The sequence below is a fragment of the Aulonocara stuartgranti genome (genome assembly GCF_965226115.1).
Source record: "Aulonocara stuartgranti genome assembly, chromosome: 16".
NCBI lineage: Eukaryota > Metazoa > Chordata > Actinopteri > Cichliformes > Cichlidae > Aulonocara > Aulonocara stuartgranti.
Genome location: NC_138952.1, coordinates 5980128 through 6000698, shown reverse-complemented (window position 1 = coordinate 6000698; position 20571 = coordinate 5980128). Strand labels below are relative to the sequence as shown.

At 40.8% G+C, this 20571-nt stretch overlaps 1 protein-coding gene and 1 long non-coding RNA gene across 2 annotated transcripts in view; one reads left to right on the top strand and one right to left on the bottom strand.

Annotated features, from left to right (window-relative positions):
* Window positions 1–18826, bottom strand: part of LOC309691081 (insulin-like growth factor-binding protein 2-B) — a 29179-nt gene extending 10353 nt beyond the window's left edge. Inside the window, exons 1-2 of the mRNA XM_082508617.1 lie at window positions 18344–18826; window positions 136–266 (exon numbers count right to left, since the gene is read on the bottom strand). Of these exons, the coding sequence (XP_082364743.1) occupies window positions 136–266; window positions 18344–18701 (489 nt within the window). The 5' untranslated portion in view covers window positions 18702–18826. The remainder of the gene's footprint in view (window positions 1–135; window positions 267–18343) is intronic.
* LOC309691087 lies at window positions 6874–9675 on the top strand. Its single transcript, XR_014271885.1, has 2 exons — window positions 6874–7207; window positions 9427–9675. It is a non-coding gene; the product is annotated as an uncharacterized lncRNA (long non-coding RNA).
* Window positions 18827–20571: the final 1745 nt, after the last annotated feature.

Genomic DNA, 20571 nt, shown 5'->3' with positions numbered 1-20571 from the left:
TGTGGATCCAATTATGTCAGACATGGAGCCAATATACTTCAGGTTACCAGTTAGTCTACAAAAACAAATCCCAGTGAAATGAACCCTGAATTGTTTACCTGTAGCTAAATTATAGGAAAAAGATTTAACCCTGACCTGAGATACTCTCTGATTTATCTTCATCCTTGTTCTGCGGTCCTGAAGGTATTGTTCGAGGGCGGTCTTCTGCCAAATCCATGGGTTTAGAGGCGGTCTCCCGGTGAGTGGATTTTCAGTCCCATGCACCTCTGCAGCAAATAAACACACAAAGCAAATGCAGTTAATGTGTAGCATATGTCCAGATAAACATTCAGACTTCATGGCTTTTTGGTTTCGATCCTTGTGTAACATTCAATACTTGTTAGGTTCCTAGAAAACCTTATTTTGTGTCATTTGTTTGAGTATGAAAGTTTTCTTGTGGTTTCTTTAGTTAACAAACAGATGTTGTACACACTAAAAATTGCCTCACAGTTTTTAGTGTGTACAACATCTGTGCTTACTAAAATGCTCAAGACTCATCTATATTTATCTATTCAGTAATCAAAGCTACTATTAAAAGTAATTATTTATCTAATAACAGGCCCTTTGAAAAGTTGTCTTAATCCTAGAATTAAAGGACAAAGTCATTCTGTGTCCTCAAGGCATCCTGTGACCCTCCTGCTTCATGTGACTAATTCTGTGCAGCCAGCCGTTGTGTGGACCAAACCGTGCTAAGATGTTTTTTGTGAAATGGCCAAGTGCTACATCCAGCCCATTTAGGTTTAAAATACTGAGCTACACTGAGCAGTGGGGGTCTCTGTGAGAGCAGTTACTGTTGACTGTTATAGCAAAGTATGTTCATCATTTGGTGGCGACAGGAGAAACAAAGCACAAACAACAAAACAATCCACTGAGGTCATTCAGGGCAGATCCAGACAGTGAATTTAACGATGCTGATGACTGTAACTTTAAAACAGAACTACATCAGGGGGTTAAAACTGTATGGACTTTCATCAGCGTAGCAGTCAAAACAGTCATGAATTATAGTCCTAAGGTAGACTGGCAGTCAGTGAAGGTGAGTCCAGACTCGTGAGGATGCACATCTGATGAAGGCTTTTCATGCTGAGTAAGGATTTTTTATGGCATCTAACTTTCCTGCCAGAGGCTTTGTGGGTGTGTGAGAGTGTGTGTATTTGTGTAAGACCGTGTGTGTCTGTAATTAGCACTGAAGCAGAAGAGGTTGTAAATCAAGCCTGAGAAGGAAGCCTTCCCCCAAATCTTGGGAGCTCCTTACACATGCCATGGCACTGTCTGAATGTGTCTGTGCTCATGTGTGCTGGTGCACGCTCTGCCAGGTGTGCAAAATGAGCAAGTCCGGCTTCTATTTTGCTAGAAACTTGTGTCTTACAAATCCCTTTCTGGCAAATTTGGAAATTTCCTCTTGAAAGAAAATTAAAGCAATTAAAGAAAAACAAAAATAAATCATAACTAAAAAAACAAAAGTGAATTATTTGACCAACAAATGTTTTCAACACAGTTACGCTAATTTTTATTTTATGTAGCATCAGTTTACATAAACACTTGCCTTAAGGCGCTTTGTACTCCACCTGTATTACAAAGTAAAGATCCTACTATATTAGAGTGATAACCCCAAATCAGTTAATTCCCTATGGAGAAGCAGTTGGTTACAAAGGGGAAGAAGAGATGCTCAGTGCATCATGGGAAGTCCCCCAGCAGCAGCAGCATAACTAAGGGATGGTTCAGGGTCACCTGATCCAGACTTAAGCTTTACCAGAAAGCAAAGCTTAAAGTATGAACCCTAGCCTTAAAAGTAGAGATGGTGTCTGTCTCTCAAACCCAGACTGGGAGCTGTTTCCATGGGAAAGGGGTTTGATACCTGAAGGCTCTACTTTTAGAGCCCAGTCTACTTTTAGAAACTCAAGGAACCACAAGTGAGCCTGAAGCCTGGGAGCAAATTTTTAGGTTGGGTTAGTATCATACATGCAGTCTTTGTGATAGGATAGAGCCTGATTATACAAGACTTTGGATGAAAGAAGCATTTTAAAAGGACCAACATTTAACATGCAAGAAACATAAAAATGTGTTCATAGTTTCCCAAATGACAGCGTTCTACCGCCACTGTCTTCACTCCTACAATCACTGAACCTATAGTACTCCTGTGTATATCATACAATGAGAAGTACTCATCAGGTTTGGAGAATTACTAGAAATTTGAAGGTCAGTACCCATTCTCTCTAGATGTGTTCCTAGTAAAACACTGACTCCAGGTTAATCAGGAAGATAGTCTGAGCGGTGGAAAAAGGACCAAGGAAAGGTTCAATAGGTACGTGGAAGCTAACCCCCCGGGTTCATAGTTTTACAGGGTCTTGTCAAATCACATGTTGCGTCCTGAATGAAAGAAAATCCTGATTTGGAAAGAAAGCATTTTAAAGTTGATAGAAATTAGCAAAAATCTAAGATGACAAGTCACAATGCTTCTGGAAGTGTTTTTGTAAGACACATCTGCTCTTTGGTCACAGAGGAATGTAGAATGAACCCCACCCCCACTGTAAAACATGGAAGAGGCTCAGTTTGATGCATCTGGGACACAATGAAATGAGAACAATGAAATTAGATGATCTCCAAGACATTCTTCAGAGAAGCACTATCCAGTGTCAGGGACCTGTTATTTTCTAAAGGAAAAGGATACCAATAATTATGGCTAGTTTTTCATTTAGCTTTGCATATCATGTCAGTTAACAGAGGCAAATGGTGGACGATGGCCATAGACCCTGCCAAGGCTGCCCTTTGTCAACAATTATGTTCATAAGTTCTACGGACAGAATTTCTGAGAGAAGCCAAAGTGTTCAATTTTGTGGTTTGGGATAGTGCAGTGAGGCAGAGCTCAGTTGTTCAAGAGGGGCTGGAGGTAAAGCCTGTGATACTCTATGTCAAAGGGAGCCAGCTGAGGCTGTTTGGGAATCTCTCTAGCGTGCTTCCAAAGTGAGATGTCCAACCAAGAGGAAACCCTGGGGAAGACCTTAGACCAGCAAAAACATCCACTGGCTTGTAAACAAAACGGAATAAGTGGAAGGGTGGATGGATGGACCAAATTTCACTGTAATCCATCCAATCTTTAGTGGTATATTTTTATTTGCAACAGTACTGGACAGACTGGTTGACCAGCGTTACTATCCCTCAAGCCAAAATCGTCTTCTTATCGAGATTGGAAAGATTCACATGTGAGCTCCACATGGACAGACTGTGACCATAAATGAGTCCTTAAGTTTCAAGCGGTCAAATTAAATTCCCTACAATCTGTCAGTGTTGACTACATGTAAAAGCTTCCAACCTCCACTTCAGCATACAAATTCAGACTTTTGTTCCAAGTTTTGTTAAGATATTCATGAACTGCGAAGGAATCTTTGACTTGGGAAGGTTTTGCAGGGCACATCAAGCAAGGGCTTGCTTTTAAGAAGAAATGATATCTGCCGTCAGAAACACATAAAAGCATTTTATAGCTTCACAACATAAATGTTAGTGGAAGAAAATGGATGGATGGGTAATGTAAAGCATTATTTCCCCTTAGCAATGCAAAAGTGAATGAAGCAGGAATGCTGTGTTGTGGTTGAGTTAAATAAGGTAGATACACAGCTTGTAAACACTTTTCTGCGGTTGTGTTTGAACTGCCTCTACAGACACTTATAGGAACTCATGACTGCATTTTCAAGCAGAAAAAACCCCAAACTTGTCTTTAGCCAACAGCTGTCATCACAATACTGTGTTGTTGATTCTGTCTTCAGCGCCATAGAAACTACCTGTCTCGAGCTGTTTGCAGTGTTGGCTTTGGGTATTGCCTCGATGTGAAGCTTTCACAGTCCTCTCATAGCACAGAATGAGTAATGTCTTTCCAGAGTTGCTTAATGTATTTGTCCTGTTATCATATACAGCAGAGCTGGTCTCAAATTGACTGGGCTTTGACGTCCAAGAAAGTGGACTACTTTAAACCCACTGTCTGTGTAAATGGTTCCTCTTAAGCCCCAACCACTTCAAACACTTTACAGCTGGCAAATGTACAAAAAGAAACAGAATAATGAAGATCCCCTTCAGACCTTTTACAGTAAGCTCTCTCTTTCAACTCTTCTATGTGGCTGTGTGTCATTTTAAGCAATGAAGCTGCCTTTGTAGTTGTTAACAGGAAACTTTTGGTGCTTCTACACTGATTGTCAGGCTTAAGAGGCAAAAAGGTCAAAGTCAATTATTTTTCAAAACAGGCTCTCGGGTGCTGATATATTCATTGTAAACTTACCCCCAGAATGTTGTTTATATGTGATTGCTTCAAGAATATTTATCATTTATTTAAAAATTGCATTTAAGAAATAACCTTAAAACTCATTTCAGTTGATGCCCAACTCTTCAGTTTCTCCAGGAGCTTTACTAAATATACTTGATGCCATTAATTAAGAAGTAGAACCTGCGGCTTCACTTTTTCACAGCTTCTCATTAACTCTGTTTAACGGTGGAAAAAACTCTGAGAAAACCCACCAGACAGCAGAGAAACTATGCAGGTGAGGAGGCGTGAGAGCATTTCACTGCTCAAGACTCCAGTAACACGGAGGGTTTGGCAGATTTTTTATGCAGTTGTGTTGCATGCATACGCTCATGTGCAGGTGGTGTGATCCAATATATCTACTGGTCACTTCCGTTAAAGAGGTTTTAGGTCAGTTCTTACCAAAATGTATCTTGCAGAGAAAGGCCAGAGACATGTTATAGTCTTTATGCCAGTGTGACATGTTTGTTTTTGTTTTGTTTTGTTTTAAGTAACTTTACTAAATACAACTAATATCCAAGACATTAAAGCTTAAGATACGTTTGTTGAATAACTGCAGGCTTATATTCCATCCCTGAACTCTGAGCTGACAATACCAACACAACAAAACGCTTACAATTTCACCGAATGCAATGTATTCCAGAAGCAGCTCTTCACTCTATCAAATGCACCATTTTATCAATCAAACTGGACCAGTTCTAGTTTTGAGAGAAGCCACACCAAGATGCACAGAGCAGATGAGCAAGGCAGGAAGTCAGACACAGGAATAATCATGTTTCAAAATAAAAGACCCCACTATACATGAAACTTACCAAGCTCACAATGACTAGGTTGCCTAAACTTAGTCATCTTAAGTATGCTGTACTTTTTAAGTTCTGGGAACAATTACATTTTACACTGAGAGCGATCTGAAGATGTGCGAATGCTCCTTTGTCGGTCTTGCAGTCCAAACACACACTTCTTGATTGTGCCATATTCTGCAGCAGCAGCACTTTCCCACAGCAGAGCAATGCAGAAAATCATGAAAAAGCACATGAAAAATACCCCAAGACATTAACCTGGCCTCCCTGCTTCTAATCTGATGGAACAGCTAGAGTATGCAGATTCATGGAGTCCCCACCCCAACCCCAACAAATAAACTATTTGTTGACAATGTTTTAGTGCAGAACACCACCACAAACTCCAGAGGTGCGGTTCTCAATGCAATTGCTCAGAGTGGTTTTGGCAGCGTGACCAACAAAATATCAGGGATGAGATTTTAATTTTGTGGCTGATTTTTTAAAAATTACACTAACTCTGTACAGACTTAGGGGGGAAAAGTATCCCTCGCCTTGTTGTTCCATAGCCTGTGAGCTTAGGCAGTGTTTAAACAAGCACTTCAGTCAGTCATTGTGGAAGCTGCACATTACTGCTGTGGTAGGGCAAGGTGGAGAAGGTTCTCAGGTTTAACAAAAAACAGATTAAAAGAATGAACTTCGGACTTCTTTTTGCCTGGTAGTCAGAAGCAAATGTTAACATCACTCTGTGTGCCTCCATGCAAACACAGAGGCAACCTTTTGCAAACACTTTAGTTCAAAGTGCAGTATAATATATTGCTATACAGGCAGTGCTGTGAGCATTCATTTGGAGGCAGAATGTTGCTGGTGAAGATGCATCTATTGCATAGTTTAATCTGAAGACATCAGAATATTATGTTTGACAAACTTTATATGTTTTCTGAATCTTAATCTGATAATTAATGCAGTATGCAACCTGCAACTTCTCAATGTGCTTTAAAATATGAAAGAGAAGGAGAGAGGGCTATTTACACCTCAGAGGGAGTTTTCTCAGGTTTGCAGGCACCCACATGCAACTCCCACCCAAAGTGATGTGTTATAGCTTTAACTTTTCACACATTCTACTGTGTGCAGCACAAATCGACACAGAATAATTAAAGACCATAGAGTGTGAGTGAAGGAGAAGCAGCAAGTCTCAGCAGAGGAACCCCTTCAGGCCATTAAGGGCAGTCTAAGACCACCGACGCCACAAAGAAGAGACAAGGAGAGAGAAATAAACAGAAGCACAAGGAAAGTGCAAAACAGGTTTGTGCTTTGCGCAGTGGGGATTTTTCAGTTGACGACTGGCGGTCTGAGTGGTTTTATGAACGTCACTATTGGATGATTCTGTCCAACCCACCGATGTGTTGAATGAATGGGTAGGGGTAGATGGTTATGATAATAAAACAATGGTTAATTCATGGTTGTGGTTAGGGGAAGGTTTTGGCTGCCAACATGAGAACTCTGGCTACACATCAGAACTCTGAAACTTTAAACTGGATGCCACAACCTGATGAGGGAGACATGGAAATCAAAGATCAAAGTCAAATCAGTGTTGATTGAACAGGTATTCCTGCTGTGTGTTCTACCCTCCACTGTGTTCTCTACGTGTCCTATCAGCTGCAGTTACAGCAGTGTAAAACACTCAGATTAGAATAAAGTATAACAACATTTTTATATTTTTTGCATCACCAAAATAATACAAGCACATTTCTGTGCATACACAGCAAATTCAAAAGTGTTAAATGTTTTGGTGTTAATAGTCTTCTTGCAAAAGTAGAGTTAATTTTACTCTAAGTAGAGTCACATTCTTTTAATGTAACTCTGAGGTGTAAAATGATAGTAGTTAAAATCGAGTGTTAAAAATGAGTGTTTCTCTGTCAAATCTGGAGGTGTTACAATGGAAACATTAACTCTTGACCTCTTAACTCTGAACTCCTAGAGGGGCTATGACACCAATAGAGTAAATTCACAGACTCCGCCTCCAGCACGGCTCCAATCGAAGCTGAAGTGAAGCCGTTTCAGAACATTTTGCTCTACATATTTGAGTTGTTTGCCATGCTTGGTAAGTCATTCTTTCAAAGATTGTTTCAATTATTATTATGAGCTTTTACTTCTGTGGCTCTTTAAGAGATAAGATAAGATAAGATAAGATAGAACTTTATTAATCCCTCGGGTGGGTTCCTCTGGGAAATTCGACTTCCAAAAAAAGCACAGCAACGACCGAAGTTACAGTTACAGAATTGTTATATATATATATATATATACACACACACACACACACACACACACACACACACACACACACACACACACACACACATATATAAATACAGAGACAAATATAAATAAAATATACAAAGGGGATAAATAGAATAAATAGGAATAAAAAATAAAAATACAAGTGAATTGCACATTTCAAGTATTGAGTCTATTGCACTGTTGACTATTTACAAAAAGTATTGCACAAGGTATTGTACAGTGAGGTGAAGAGGCACTACAGCTTAGTTGTTCCCCCCTCCTTTGTCCTCCTGTTTCCCCTCCCTCTCCCCTCCAGAGAGGAGTTAAACAGTCTGATGGCGTGTGGGACAAAGGAGTTTTTAAGTCTGTTAGTTCTTGTCTTGGGGAGAAGCAACCAGAACAGACTCTTCTGATTGTTTATGGCCGTGTGCAGAGGATGCCCAGCATTGTTCATAATGTCCAGCAGTTTCTTTAATGTCCTTTTCTCTGCCACTGTCACCAGAGTGTCCAGCTTCATGCCGACCACAGAGCTAGCCCTCCTGATCAGTTTCTCCAGCCTGGATGAGTCCCTCTTTGCTGTGCTGCTCCCCCAGCACACCACAGCATAGAAAAGTACTCCAGCAACCACTGACTGGTAAAACATCCTCAGGAGCTTCCTGCAGATGTTAAAAGACCTCAGCCTCCTGAGGAAGTACAGTCGGCTTTGGGCTTTTTTATACAGGTGCTCTGTGTTGCATGACCAGTCCAGTTTATTGTCCACCCACAGCCCGAGGTACTTGTACTTGTTGACCACCTCCACCTCCTCCCCCTCTATCTGAACCGGCAGTGGACCTTCTCTGGACCTCCCGAAGTCCACAACCAGTTCCTTAGTCTTTGAGGTGTTGAGTTGCAGGTGGTTTGTGTGACTCCATGCGACAAAGTTCCTCACCAGACTTCTGTACTCCTCTTCCTGATCATCCCAGATACACCCCATGATGGCCGTGTCATCTGCAAACTTCTGAATATGGCATAATTCAGAGTTGTAGCAGAAGTCAGAGGTGTACAGGGTGAAGAGAAGAGGGGACAGCACAGTTCCCTGTGGTGCTCCTGTGCTGCTGACCACAGTGTCAGACGTGATGTCCTTCAGCCTGACGTACTGTGGTCTGTCGGTGAGGTAGTCGGAGATCCAAGCCACCAGGCAGGGGTCCACCTCCATCCTGTTCAGTTTTTCCTGAAGCATACAGGGCCGGATGGTATTAAAGGCACTGGAAAAGTCAAGAAACAGGATCCTGACCGTGCCTTTTCCCCCATCCAGGTGTGAGTGGGCTCTGTGTAGGAGGTACAGGATGGCATCCTCCACTCCGACACCCGCCTTGTATGCAAACTGTAGTGGGTCCTGGGCATGTTGTACCTGTGGTCGGAGGAGGTTGAGGAAGAGCCGCTCTAGAGTCTTCATAAGATGTGACGTCAGTGCCACCGGTCGGAAGTCATTCAGCTCATTGGGCCGGTTCTTTTTGGGGACCGGGACGATGCAGGATGTTGGAGTTGAGACAAAGCTGTGTGGAAGGCATTAGCCATGTTGCTCGGTGATAGCATAATATTCTGTTTTAGCTAGCTGAAAGGTATTGTTTGCGGGCAAATACCACAGCCTTGAAAAAAGCTTGCATGTGAATTTTCAGTCAAACTTTTGGTCAAATACACCTAAAACAATGTGTAGAATGTGAAATGTTGGTATAACGGTGCTGCTTGAAGCCTGAAACCGATCGCCCATAAAAATAAAAAAAACGAGCAAACAGCAGTAGCAGACGTCCTGACTGGATTCTACGTTAGCATAGATCCCTCCAGAGTTTTGTGCACACGGTTTAGGTAAAAATGAAAAAGGTTGAGGTTTTACATTTAGTTCAGTATTACCTGTTGCCTGTGTCCTTGTCTTTTGGGAAAATACTTTACACAAGTAATGGCTCAAAGAGGATTCCTTTTTCTTTTTTACTGTGCTGCAATTGTTTACTGGATTATTTGTGCCATTAATTAGTGTCAACTAATTTTTATTCAATCACCACACAGGATATGCTTGTGAAGATGGAATATGGGGGAGAGCAGAAGTGCGTTGAAGTTCCACAAAGGGATGAATGAAGGACATGCAAATTGTATTGAAGAAATAAGTGATGAGAATGCTGTTATTTGCATTTACCATGTCAGACCTTTTGATAAACACAATTCTAATGAAAGTGAGAACATGTATACTGTTACATCTTTCAGAAAATGTTTTGAAATTGTGGTGCACAGTTCAGAATAAATGTTTTTCAAAAACCATTGCATCTTTTTAGTAAATGTTTAGTTCCAAAAGAAATTTCTAGAAGTTCAGAACAGTAAAATTCCCGCTTTTAAGAATGAATTAGAAGATAACTCTTACGTAGTTAAACTAAAATACTCTTTGAGAGTTAATATATAAACTCTTAACACCAAGTGTTAAATTATCAACTCCAGACAGATTTGGTGTTTAACACTAAATCAGAGTTAACGTACCAACTCTCCAAAAAGAGTTAAATTAACACTCTCTGGTGTGGACCCATATAGACACTTTAATAGTGTTGAAATCAAATCCGACAGTGTTAATTTGGACATGCTGGATTTGCTGTGTAGCACTCTAGTAAAAAGATTCCAATCTCACGAGTTTCTCTTCCTGGTTGAGTGCAGCTTAATCATTGCAAATTGGTGGTCATTAAATATTTATTTTAACAAAAAGATATTGTTGACAGTATGCTGTTGGACATGGGACAAAAATCAAAAATGAAATTAGGAAGAGTAGAGGTGTTAAAGTGAGGAAACAATGGAGCCAGGTGTCTGCTATCCGGTTGTTCAGTGATGACGTGACGAATCCTACTTCCGGGTCTAAAGTAGCCTGCGTTTAATATGGCTTTTGTGCTGTTAACATGTTTAATGTTATGTATTTTCTTCTATTTGATCTCAAAAAGCTCCTAAAACAGTCAGTGATCACCGTTGACCTCCCTCGGCTTTTATTACCGCTAATCATTTATTTAAGCTCAGTTTTTAAAACCTTAGGATGTAACTACAGCCCAGCCCATGCAGCAGTATATGAATGACTAACCTCGTATTGTGGATGGATTATCTCAGTTGTTCTCCTGGCTGAAGTTTGGTCCTTTTACAGCATCCTGCCATGCGATTACATTTGTTTCTGACCACCAAGAAAACTCACGTTAAGTTTTATCGAGTGGAAAAAAAGTTAGCTTGTTTATATTATGCTAACATAGCTGTGTCACTAGCGGTCACGTAGCACATCATTATATACCAGCTAGCCCAACTTCAGTAACCCTACAAACGTCACTGCTGTTTAGTTTTCTGTCTTCATTTATGCTGGAAGTGATAGCAGAGCTGTACGTTTTAATTTGTTTCCAAAACCCTGCAGTCAGGACATGCTATATTGTATTTAGATAGAAGCTAGCGAGCTAACTTCCTGCTAACTTCTAACTCCGTTAAATGTCATAAATTACGTTTTCATGGATGCCTGGATGTTAAACTCAATTGTTACACCTGGTAGAGCAGAACGCTGATCATTTTATTAAAGATGAAAGACTTTAGACAGTTTTTCAACTCTCAGTAATGCCATAGTGATCGTTTGATATATGAACCTGCAGCGGAGTTTAGACCCAGACACGGCTAGTGACGTCAGACTGAACAACCGGATTGTTCTGACTGTATGCTCCCCCGCCTGCTACAGTATAGTACTGCACCTTATAGACAGACTAGCAAGTAGAACACACATCACATCTATGAGCTTAATGCAATGACTTCCCGTATTTGTAAATAATATAATTTTATCCATCTTAATCATCTGTACTTTAATCATTTATTTTTAGCTTATGCATACAAACAATCATCCATCTCAGTATATTATACAATATATATTATCTCTCTCTATCAACACCTACTCCCTGCCGGTGATCAGGTACCCTGCTAGGATAATAAGATGGCCAAAGGAGGAAATAGAAGCCACTGACATCAAGACAAGGAAGCTCCTGTCCATGCATGGAGGGTTTCACCCCAAGTCCAAGCTCTATGTACAGATTTAGATTTTGTACTGTCTTCAGAGAACTGTGTACCGTGTAGCAGCAGGCCTTATTCTCAGAAGACATGTTTGGCCCTGCACTGCAGGCTGACAAATTAGCTCTAATTAATGGGTGAATTTCATTTAGCTGCTCATCTCTGTGGTCCTCCCATTGTGCTTGAAGGGATTGCTGGGTTTCTCTACACAGTATTGTTAGGTCATAAAATCATATCTAAAGAGTTTTAAATGTAATCATTCTCTGAGTTTACTGGAGCACTTAACCGGTACTTTATTTACCACTGCCAAGCAGAATATGTGATCGATTCAGTTATTTCCTCGTCTGTAAATTTGCTAGTCTATCAAAGAGACAGGCAAAAGAAAGAGCAAGTATGCTGGTATATTTGTGGGAAGGCTAGCAGAAATCAAAATTAAAATCCAGTATCCACCATACACACTGCTAGTAACTCTAGTATGTCAATGGAAATTCAATTTGTTTAAATGCAAATCATGCATCATTTTCTGGCCTGTTTTTTAAGCTGGATTCGATGCAACGCATTCAGGCCAAGCCCAATCACTGATTGACTGGCCACTAGAGAAACTCTCCCTTGTACAATTCCCCAAACCGTTGGCAGCAGCAGACTTAAAATAATGTTGTGGAGTGTAAGCGCAGACTTTCAGCCTTTCAAGTAAGTCAAGCGAATTTGTTTTGAGCAAACATTCTGTGCTGCTCAACAGATCGTCCCTGCATAAATACAGTGGATGCTGAAATGTTAATGGATAATCCAAATATTGCTGCATAATGATGTATCCATGTTTCTGACAGATCTTCCACACCTGCCATAGACTTCAGCACCTCATCGGAGTCAGTGAATTCATTTCCTTTGTCCAGAATTTAAAGGAAGGGAATATTTGGTTTGATGTCAAGACTGGAGCTCACAATCATCACCAGACTAAAACCTTAGTGCACCAAATACTGGCAGCTGCATGTCTGTAAAATGCTTACAACCAACCTTTACTTCTCCTTTCTGACATCATCATCATGCCTGATATCTTTAACCTCTGCTGTATCCTGGACGGGAATTTAGACGGTTTGAAAGATGGTCTATGAAGTTCTCTTCTGAAGCCTCTGCCATCTCTCTTATTTTCCTTTTGGGTGATGGAAATGGGCTTAAAACTCCTCACTGATTGGCTAATTCCTCATTCAGTCATTAATGAACATAGTCTGATTAGACCTCCTTTCTTGGATTTATAGCTTAAATGACCGAGCCCGTAAACTCAGGACAGTTTGTGCAGAGGTGAGGGAAGACTGGTTTTCTCACAGACTTCTACGGATATGAAGTCTATGAGTCTTTTCGCAACCACAGGAGATACCCTCCTGGTGGCAATTAAAGAGACACTTTAAAGGCATGGTAAAGGCACTTCTGCACTGGCTTTAGTTTTCAAAATCCAAAGCTATATCCATATTTTGAGGTATCTATGGCATGGGGTCTCACCGGTTTATGAGTCAGAAGGTTATGGTTTCCATCCAGTTGTGACCTTTGTTTTCCACAATTTTTTAACTTTGTGTTTCTTAGTCATTTTTAAACCCTGCATTCACTCACTGGTTGGGTTTAGGAAGTGAAAGCTACTTTAATTTGATTTAAAAAAGGGATTGTGGTTCTGGTTAAAAAAAAACAACAAAAAAAAAAAAACACCCCAGTGCAACTATAGTGCACTTCAAAAAATGATGATTTTGGAGTGAAAAGTACCTCTCACCAATGCTATAACCCACCTTGTCATATAGATTATAAGGACGAGGAACAAACTCTACCTAAATGAGCCATCCCAGTGGCTTTGACAAAACAGCACAAGTTGACGCCCTGGAGTGGACTTCCAGGGTTTCCACAGTGTAGTACAGGATATCTTGGCAGAGACTTCCCATTCCATGCACTGGTTACTGTCTATCCATTTAGATAAGTTAATAAAAAGACAACACTTTGGCAAGCATACTCCCGTCTCACAGGGAGCGCCTACCTGTATGCAACCAAAGTGCTCAGTTGATTAATCAGTACTACTTGGACAACAAATTGAAACTGGGAAACTGAAAAATCTTGTCCCTAGTCAACACATTTTACATATTTATACACAGATGTTTGTCTGCTGAAAGCACCAAGTCTCAGCAAAGCTCAAGGAGGTTATGAACTCTAGACTGTTTACTCAGGCTGATGTGCTGCTCATTTCAGTGACCCAAAGGACCCACGTGAACCCAGGATCACATCAAATAAGCACAATATCCTAAAAAGCAACACTGTTTTTTTGTTGAACTGAAAAGTGAGAGTGTAAACTTCAGGATCTTTCCTGCAGTTAACGAAATGTGGATGTTGAAGGGTACAAAGAAAGACAGATGTTGATATTAAATAGCTGCCATGCTTGAAAAGTCAAGCTTAACAGAGTGCAACCTGCCCTATAAAACAATGCTCGTTTGTATTTTAACTGATCTGAACGCCAAAGGTGATAAATCACAGCATAGAGCCCAGCCCATCCCATTCTGTAATATACTCACATACTCACATATCTATATTATTGCTAATATATATTGTAATATATCTATATCACTAAAGCACTTCTGGATGGATGCAAACTGCATTTCGTTGCCCTGTACCTGTGCATGTGCAATGACAATAAAGTTGAATTCTATTCTATTCTATTCTATCCCGAGTGCACTGTGCTCAGATAAAATTGCAGGATTGGAAATGGGTTTGTTTTCATTATCCTCTCCCATTTAAGTCAGTAGCCATGAGACGCAAGATAAACAAATAAATATTTAGCTCTAAGCAGTTTATATAAATAGGTCACACCACCTTCTTCTTCTTCTTCTTCTTCAGAGAAACTCTTTTCCAATAACAAACTGACACTGATGCTCACAACAGACACTGAGACATTTATGATTGAATGCTAGCCTTAAAAGTTTCAATGTGTATTAAATTTCCTCCTTAATACAATAGCCTACATCAAAATAAGGCATTCCCAATACGAGAGCTTTGAGGCTACGTGGGTTATAGACATGTTAGAGTTCATTGGAGGGATACTGCTGGTTTGCGCTCACAGATGTGGGTCTGCCACTGCCTGCCAAACACATTGCATATGTCAACATTCATTTTCAGGAATCAATAGTGACCCTTTGTCCCTAATAACTGTAATGTGGGATAGCAAAGCTTAACATTTCTCTGTCCCAGCAGGATTTCTGGGTTGTTTCTTTTGGGATAGTTACAAATATGTTTGATGTAGATGGTGGTTTTTCTGACATTAAAAGAGTTCTGCAGTGAAACTGTAGTCTCGACTCTGCTAATTCTCAGTGAAGTTTTTCCTTCTGTGTTATAACTTCATGCTGAGGTATAAGAGAATATAGGAGAAGTCTCAGTTAAAGCACAGTACAGAAGATACTTGACAGAGGACAAATCTTTGGATGTACAAAACAGATGTACACAGACCATCACATATAGCACTGTGTCAGTTTAAGCTGTGGTGATGCAGACGTAGGTGATTTAACATCATAATGAATTAGATTTCCACTCCTAGGAAATTAATATACTTCTCTGTGTTTTGGACCTTTTGAATATTGTTAAATTCATTTTTGATTTTGAGAAATGATCATATTACCTGGATTTTATATTGTTTTGTTTTCTTGTTTAGTTCCTGTGACTAGAAATAGTAGAGCTTGGTAATCCCTGGTAATTTCCCTGCTATATTGTTAGAGGTGTCTAGTTTATTTTCAAGTTATTTAAGTGTTATCAGTTTCAGTTCCTGCTCCCTTGGTCTGGTCTCTTTGTTTTCTACTTGGTGTCCCCTCCTGTCTGTCATGTCTCTCGCCCTCCCTCTCTCTCTCTCACTTGTCCTTGTATCTGTGCTCTGTCTCCATGTTCTTCTTTTTGTGTTTCATCCTTTGTCACCCCCAGTCTGTCTGTTTATCCCTGCCTGCAAGTCCTACTCTGAGTCTTGGTATGCATGACACTTCCTGTTTTATTTTGACAGTCCCTTGTCTCATGTGGATTGTGTTCAGCTTCATTTCTCCTGACTTATTATGCCCGATTAGTCCCTCCTGTGGGCCTCCACTTTCCCTAATCATCCTCATGTGTATAAATTGTGTGAGTTCCCCTTCATCCTCACTGGAATGTCAGTTCACCTCCCTCCATGTGTCTTTCCGGGTTTCACAGTCTATGATCTTAATGTTTAGCTTTGCCCAGTTTGATTAGTAAAGTCTGAGTCTCCTTTTGTTTTGTATTCTTCTTTTGTTTTTCTCCCGGCCTAAAAAAACTGTCTAGTCCTGATTGTACGCGTCTGCTTTTAGGTCCTCTCTCCAACATGACAGACAGAAGAAATCTAGTCTGGATTCATGAGTACTTCTCATGAGTACTAACTCTGTAAAGACTATATGCAATGACCTCCCCTGTACCCTTAATGCCAGGTTTTGAATAGGGATGGGTATGGTTTAGGTTTTATCCGATACCAGTACCAAACCGGTACTTTTTAAATGGTGCTTAAAGAATGGAGAACACAAAATTGGTCCAAAAACCTCTCGTGTTCAGCTGTTTTTTTGTAAAAAGATAACAATGTTAGCCTTTTCTGCAGCTATAGGGGATTTGTGACATCACTCTTGGCTGGAAGCAGTGCTTAAACAATGGAAAACACAAACTTTGTCCAAAAACCTCTCATGTTTAGCTGTTTTCCACTTTTTCTTTGGTCATTTTAGCCTTTTTGGCCAGGGTGAAGGGAGTATCTGCCATCAAACAAGAGGACAGCCGCATGTAGCTATGATGATGTTTGCTAGTTCACCTTACATGCATTAAGTTAATAACGTGGTTAGCAACATAAATTACACACGAACAACATTAAGCTACTCACGCAGAGAAGAACGGCTGCTGCTGCCATCATCATCCGTCATCATTTCTGCTACACTGGCAGGGCTAGGGGCCAGAACTCTCCTCTTCGGGTTCTTGGGGAATGTTGCTAACTCCGGGTCAGATAACCAGTGTTGCCAACTTAGCAATTTTGTCGCTCTATATTTAGCGAGTTTTCAGACCCCCTTAGCGACTTTTTTTCTAAAAAGCGACTAGCGACAAATCTGGCGACTTTTCTGATATTATTGGAGACTTATTTATGACGACTTTTTGACGTGCAAACGCGTATCGCTCTTACTCTCAACAAGCAGCGGGTGCTGCCTTGGGCACCTCACCCGTGCCAAAGCGCACACAGGCGGAGGATAGTCCTCCCCAGCTGCTATCAGAGCAGGAGACGTTCACACCTGTGCGTCCGAACAGCAAATGAATAGCACATGAGCGAAGCCGCTGCTCCCGCACTGACTGTAACGCAGTCAGTTCTTCCTTTACTGTTATGCTGTTTTGTGGATCACAAGGTTTAAAACTACTTATAAACACACACTCTCACACACAAAGTAACTCCACCAGAGTGCCTATTTCAGGTCACTTTTGCTGGTCCAGGACTGGATAAAGGAGCAGGGTTGGAATTGTGACATTAAAAAACAACAATTGCTAAAATAAATTTAATTTGTAGTTCTAAATAAATTCTAACTGCATTTAGGACGTTTTTTACTCACTTTATGTCTCTTCTACGATGTTATTTCTCTCTCCAACAGCGTAGGTTACAATTACATTAGCATGACCAATTATGCAAATTAGGCGATGACGTCATTTGGCGACTTCTAGCGACTTTTAGGACAACCGATAGCGATTTTCCTTACTGAGGAGTTGGCAACACTGCAGATAACAGGCAAACCACGCGCAGTAGATGTGCACGGTGTGAGGTCTCGCAGCAAGCTAGAAAATACAGCGCATTTCTCGGCTTTTAACAAAATGCTATACATCGCTAGGTGTTTCATCAGATTCGAGGAGTTACCTCCTTTTCACAGTATCACCTTAAAGCACTTGTTGCAGGCTGCTGAGTTTGCATCATTTGCTCAGAAGTACAGCCAGACTTTGACAGCTTCGCCTTGGGCATTTTTAATCTGTAGCTCTGCTCTAAAAGAATGTACGTACCTGGGCCCGCCTACTACGCTCGCAAAGATAAAATGATTGGCTGGAATCCAAAGTGTATGACATCTCAGGGGAAAAAAAAGCGCTGCTTTTCGGTCTGGTTACTACCGTTTATGTCAGAACCGGTGCCATAATGATACCGGTACCCATCCCTAGTTTTGACCCCTCAATATATAACAATATATCATGTACTGTATTTAAAAGATGGATGTGACATCACCCTTGACTTGATCTTAGCCTTTAGTTTTGATTTCGGAATTTTGAAGTTTCACCACCATTTTGGCTACCACTGTGTTGGCTTATTGGAGAAAGAAGTGAACGTATTTGGATGGCAGCACTATAAGGCAAAGCTAGCAAATTTGGTTAATGAGCTGTGTTCATTAACTTTACAGTTAAATTACACAAACACAGAAACATTTAACAGACAAAACACTGAATATACCTCGCCAAAGCACAAATTGCCGAGATGGTTAGTTCCACAGATTATCTGTTAGATAATTTAGTTAAAATGTTCAAAAAGGCACCAACAGCAGAAAAAAGAAGTCCGGATTAGAGGCTCCCACTAGTGGAGGTAAAGCCCAGACAGTGATGGGCTGTAGCTGCCAGGTACCTGTCAAAGTAGCCATGGAGCTAACTTTAAGTCTTAACACTAGGAGTTCTAAAAAGTAAAACCCCTACCCTGTAGAATGGTTTGGAAGAGATCCATGTCTCCTCCAGGTCTAAAAAGTAAGGCCAATGTAGCCTTGGGGGATTATTCTCTGTTCAGTTTATTCAATTTAAATATAAAAAGCGATTTAGTGATTGAAAACAGCAACTACAGATTAATGCAGCTTTAATGGTCTTTCTTTATTCTACTACTTTGCAGCAGTTTTTTCATAGAACTTACCATACCCCGACAGGTTCAAATGTTCCCAGACATCCACATCTATTCTTTGTCCACATTGTCCCAAACCCTGAATGAGCTGCTGTAAAGGGAAGTCAGCATCCATACTTGGGTAGCACCTCAGACCGGTGGAGCACCTTGGCAGATAAACCCCACAGAGCTCTCCCACCTGCCGGGCACACACCGGACAGCAGCCGCAGCCTGGCTCCCTCACAATCTCTGCACATAGCGGATCGACTTTGGTGCATGCCATCATATCCTCTGCGGTGCAGCTTGGGCATCGGAAAGCTAAATCACAGAGTAAGAGTCCAGGCAGCCCAACATATGCAAAAAGCAAACCGTATAAGAAGTACATGCCCATTATAACGCTTGCTAGGTTTGTTAGTGACCACTAAAGGTAAAATGACCCTACAGCATGAACCTCTGGATTCTCTGACAGTCCTCTGTGTTTGGGTAAACACTGTGGTGCCGCTGACAGGGTCCTATCTGCTCTCATATTACCAACTGACTGAGGAGAAAGAAGTCTTTTTTTCCCCCTGAAAGTATCAAAATATAAATCCCTGTTGATAAGAAGGTTCAGAAACTGAAACTGTTGCTTTCAGGTGCTATAATGTCACTCAGTACAAGATTACCAGAGAGGAAATTTTTCAACATTTGTGTTTTTCCATTTCACTCCAATTGCACCATCTACATGTCCTTACTAGCAAAGTCCAACCAGATGTTTCCTGGGAAATGTTAAAGTCAGTGCTCTTTCTGTGATTTGGCTCCCTCACTTGCTGCGTGTCAGTTAGCACTCAGTTAAAGGTAAGACTAAGGAGCCAAAAGTGCTCTTTTTTCCCCCTCAGTAGCTCAACCATTTTACCTGCACACAGCACAGCTTGCATTATTTTCATTGTGTGTGTGTCATCAGGGCAGAAAGCAGCCCTTCTGACATCTACTGCAGAATTACTCAAAGGATGTTTTAACAGGTATGTAGCTAAAGTGGACACAGTCAATGTGACACCATTGGTCCACAACATCAGCTTTGAGTTGAATATGTTGAATGTTTTTGACACTGAAGCCGAACATCCCATGCTCATGAACTCCAACTGACATGATAATCTTGCTTTAAAGTGTATCCTGCTTTTTTTCTTTGCATTTTAATGGGAACCATAATTTAAACAATTACCACCATGTTGGTGAGGAAAGGACTGTCTAAGTATTGGACAGGATGAGTAGGGACCACCCTTTTATTTGTCTCCTCCCACAAATTCATATGAAAAGGGGCAAACCGCATGCACAGGATCTAGCCAGAAGTCAGACCCTTCAAACAGAAACTACGCAGGCTAGGAAGGAGGTAAAGTCATCTTGCTGTCTTACACTCCAGAACTCCACCCAAAGGCTGACGTCTAGTTGAACATTTTGACCATTGCAATTTTTGATTTTTAAAGTAAGATTTAACAAGCAAGCGGTAGAGCTGATTCACTATAATGTACCATCACACTGAGTGATCAGTTGAACAAATTAGAATATATAATATGTTAATCAATTTATCTGAATGTATAAAGGTGTCCACTCCCTCCCATTATTACTTTCGTTGGGAAGAGATGGGAAGTGAAGCAAATGTTAGGATACTGATAAGCACCTTCCTAGTCACCTTCCTTTTTCCACCCCCAGCAGATGGTGCTGAGGGTGTACAGGTGGTTTTTAGAGCTTTTTTCCACAGAAAATATCCACCCCGTGCTTGGAAATGAGGCTGGTGTGAGTAGCAAATAACAGGGCTGTAAAAACTAATGCAGTTGGCTGAAAGCCAGCGAAATACCCTGTAGGAATACAAAGAATTGCAGATTCAGGTGAAAATGATGTGATTCCTTTTCACAAAGAAGAGTGATTTAAGCTGCTGATTGAATCTAAAAATGCAATAATTAATGTAAACTTGAGCATTTGCAGTTTAAACAGGACAAGTCCTCTGCTATTAAAAGTAAAACTATGAGTGTAATTGTAGCACCACACCGGTCAGTGGCAGGTATTCACAGACATGACTGGGACGCCATGCATTTAATTACACACTGATTAATGTGACCGCTGGACACCGGATTCAAAATCAGTCCCAGAGCTTCATGCGCAGCCACTGTTTGATAAAATTAAGGTTGAACAGAGTCCTGGGTTTTGCTTCGGGCCTATTTGGTGCTCTCTGGAGTAATCAAATAATAATCTGCTCCACGGATCTGCTGCAGAGCCTGCTTCTCCAA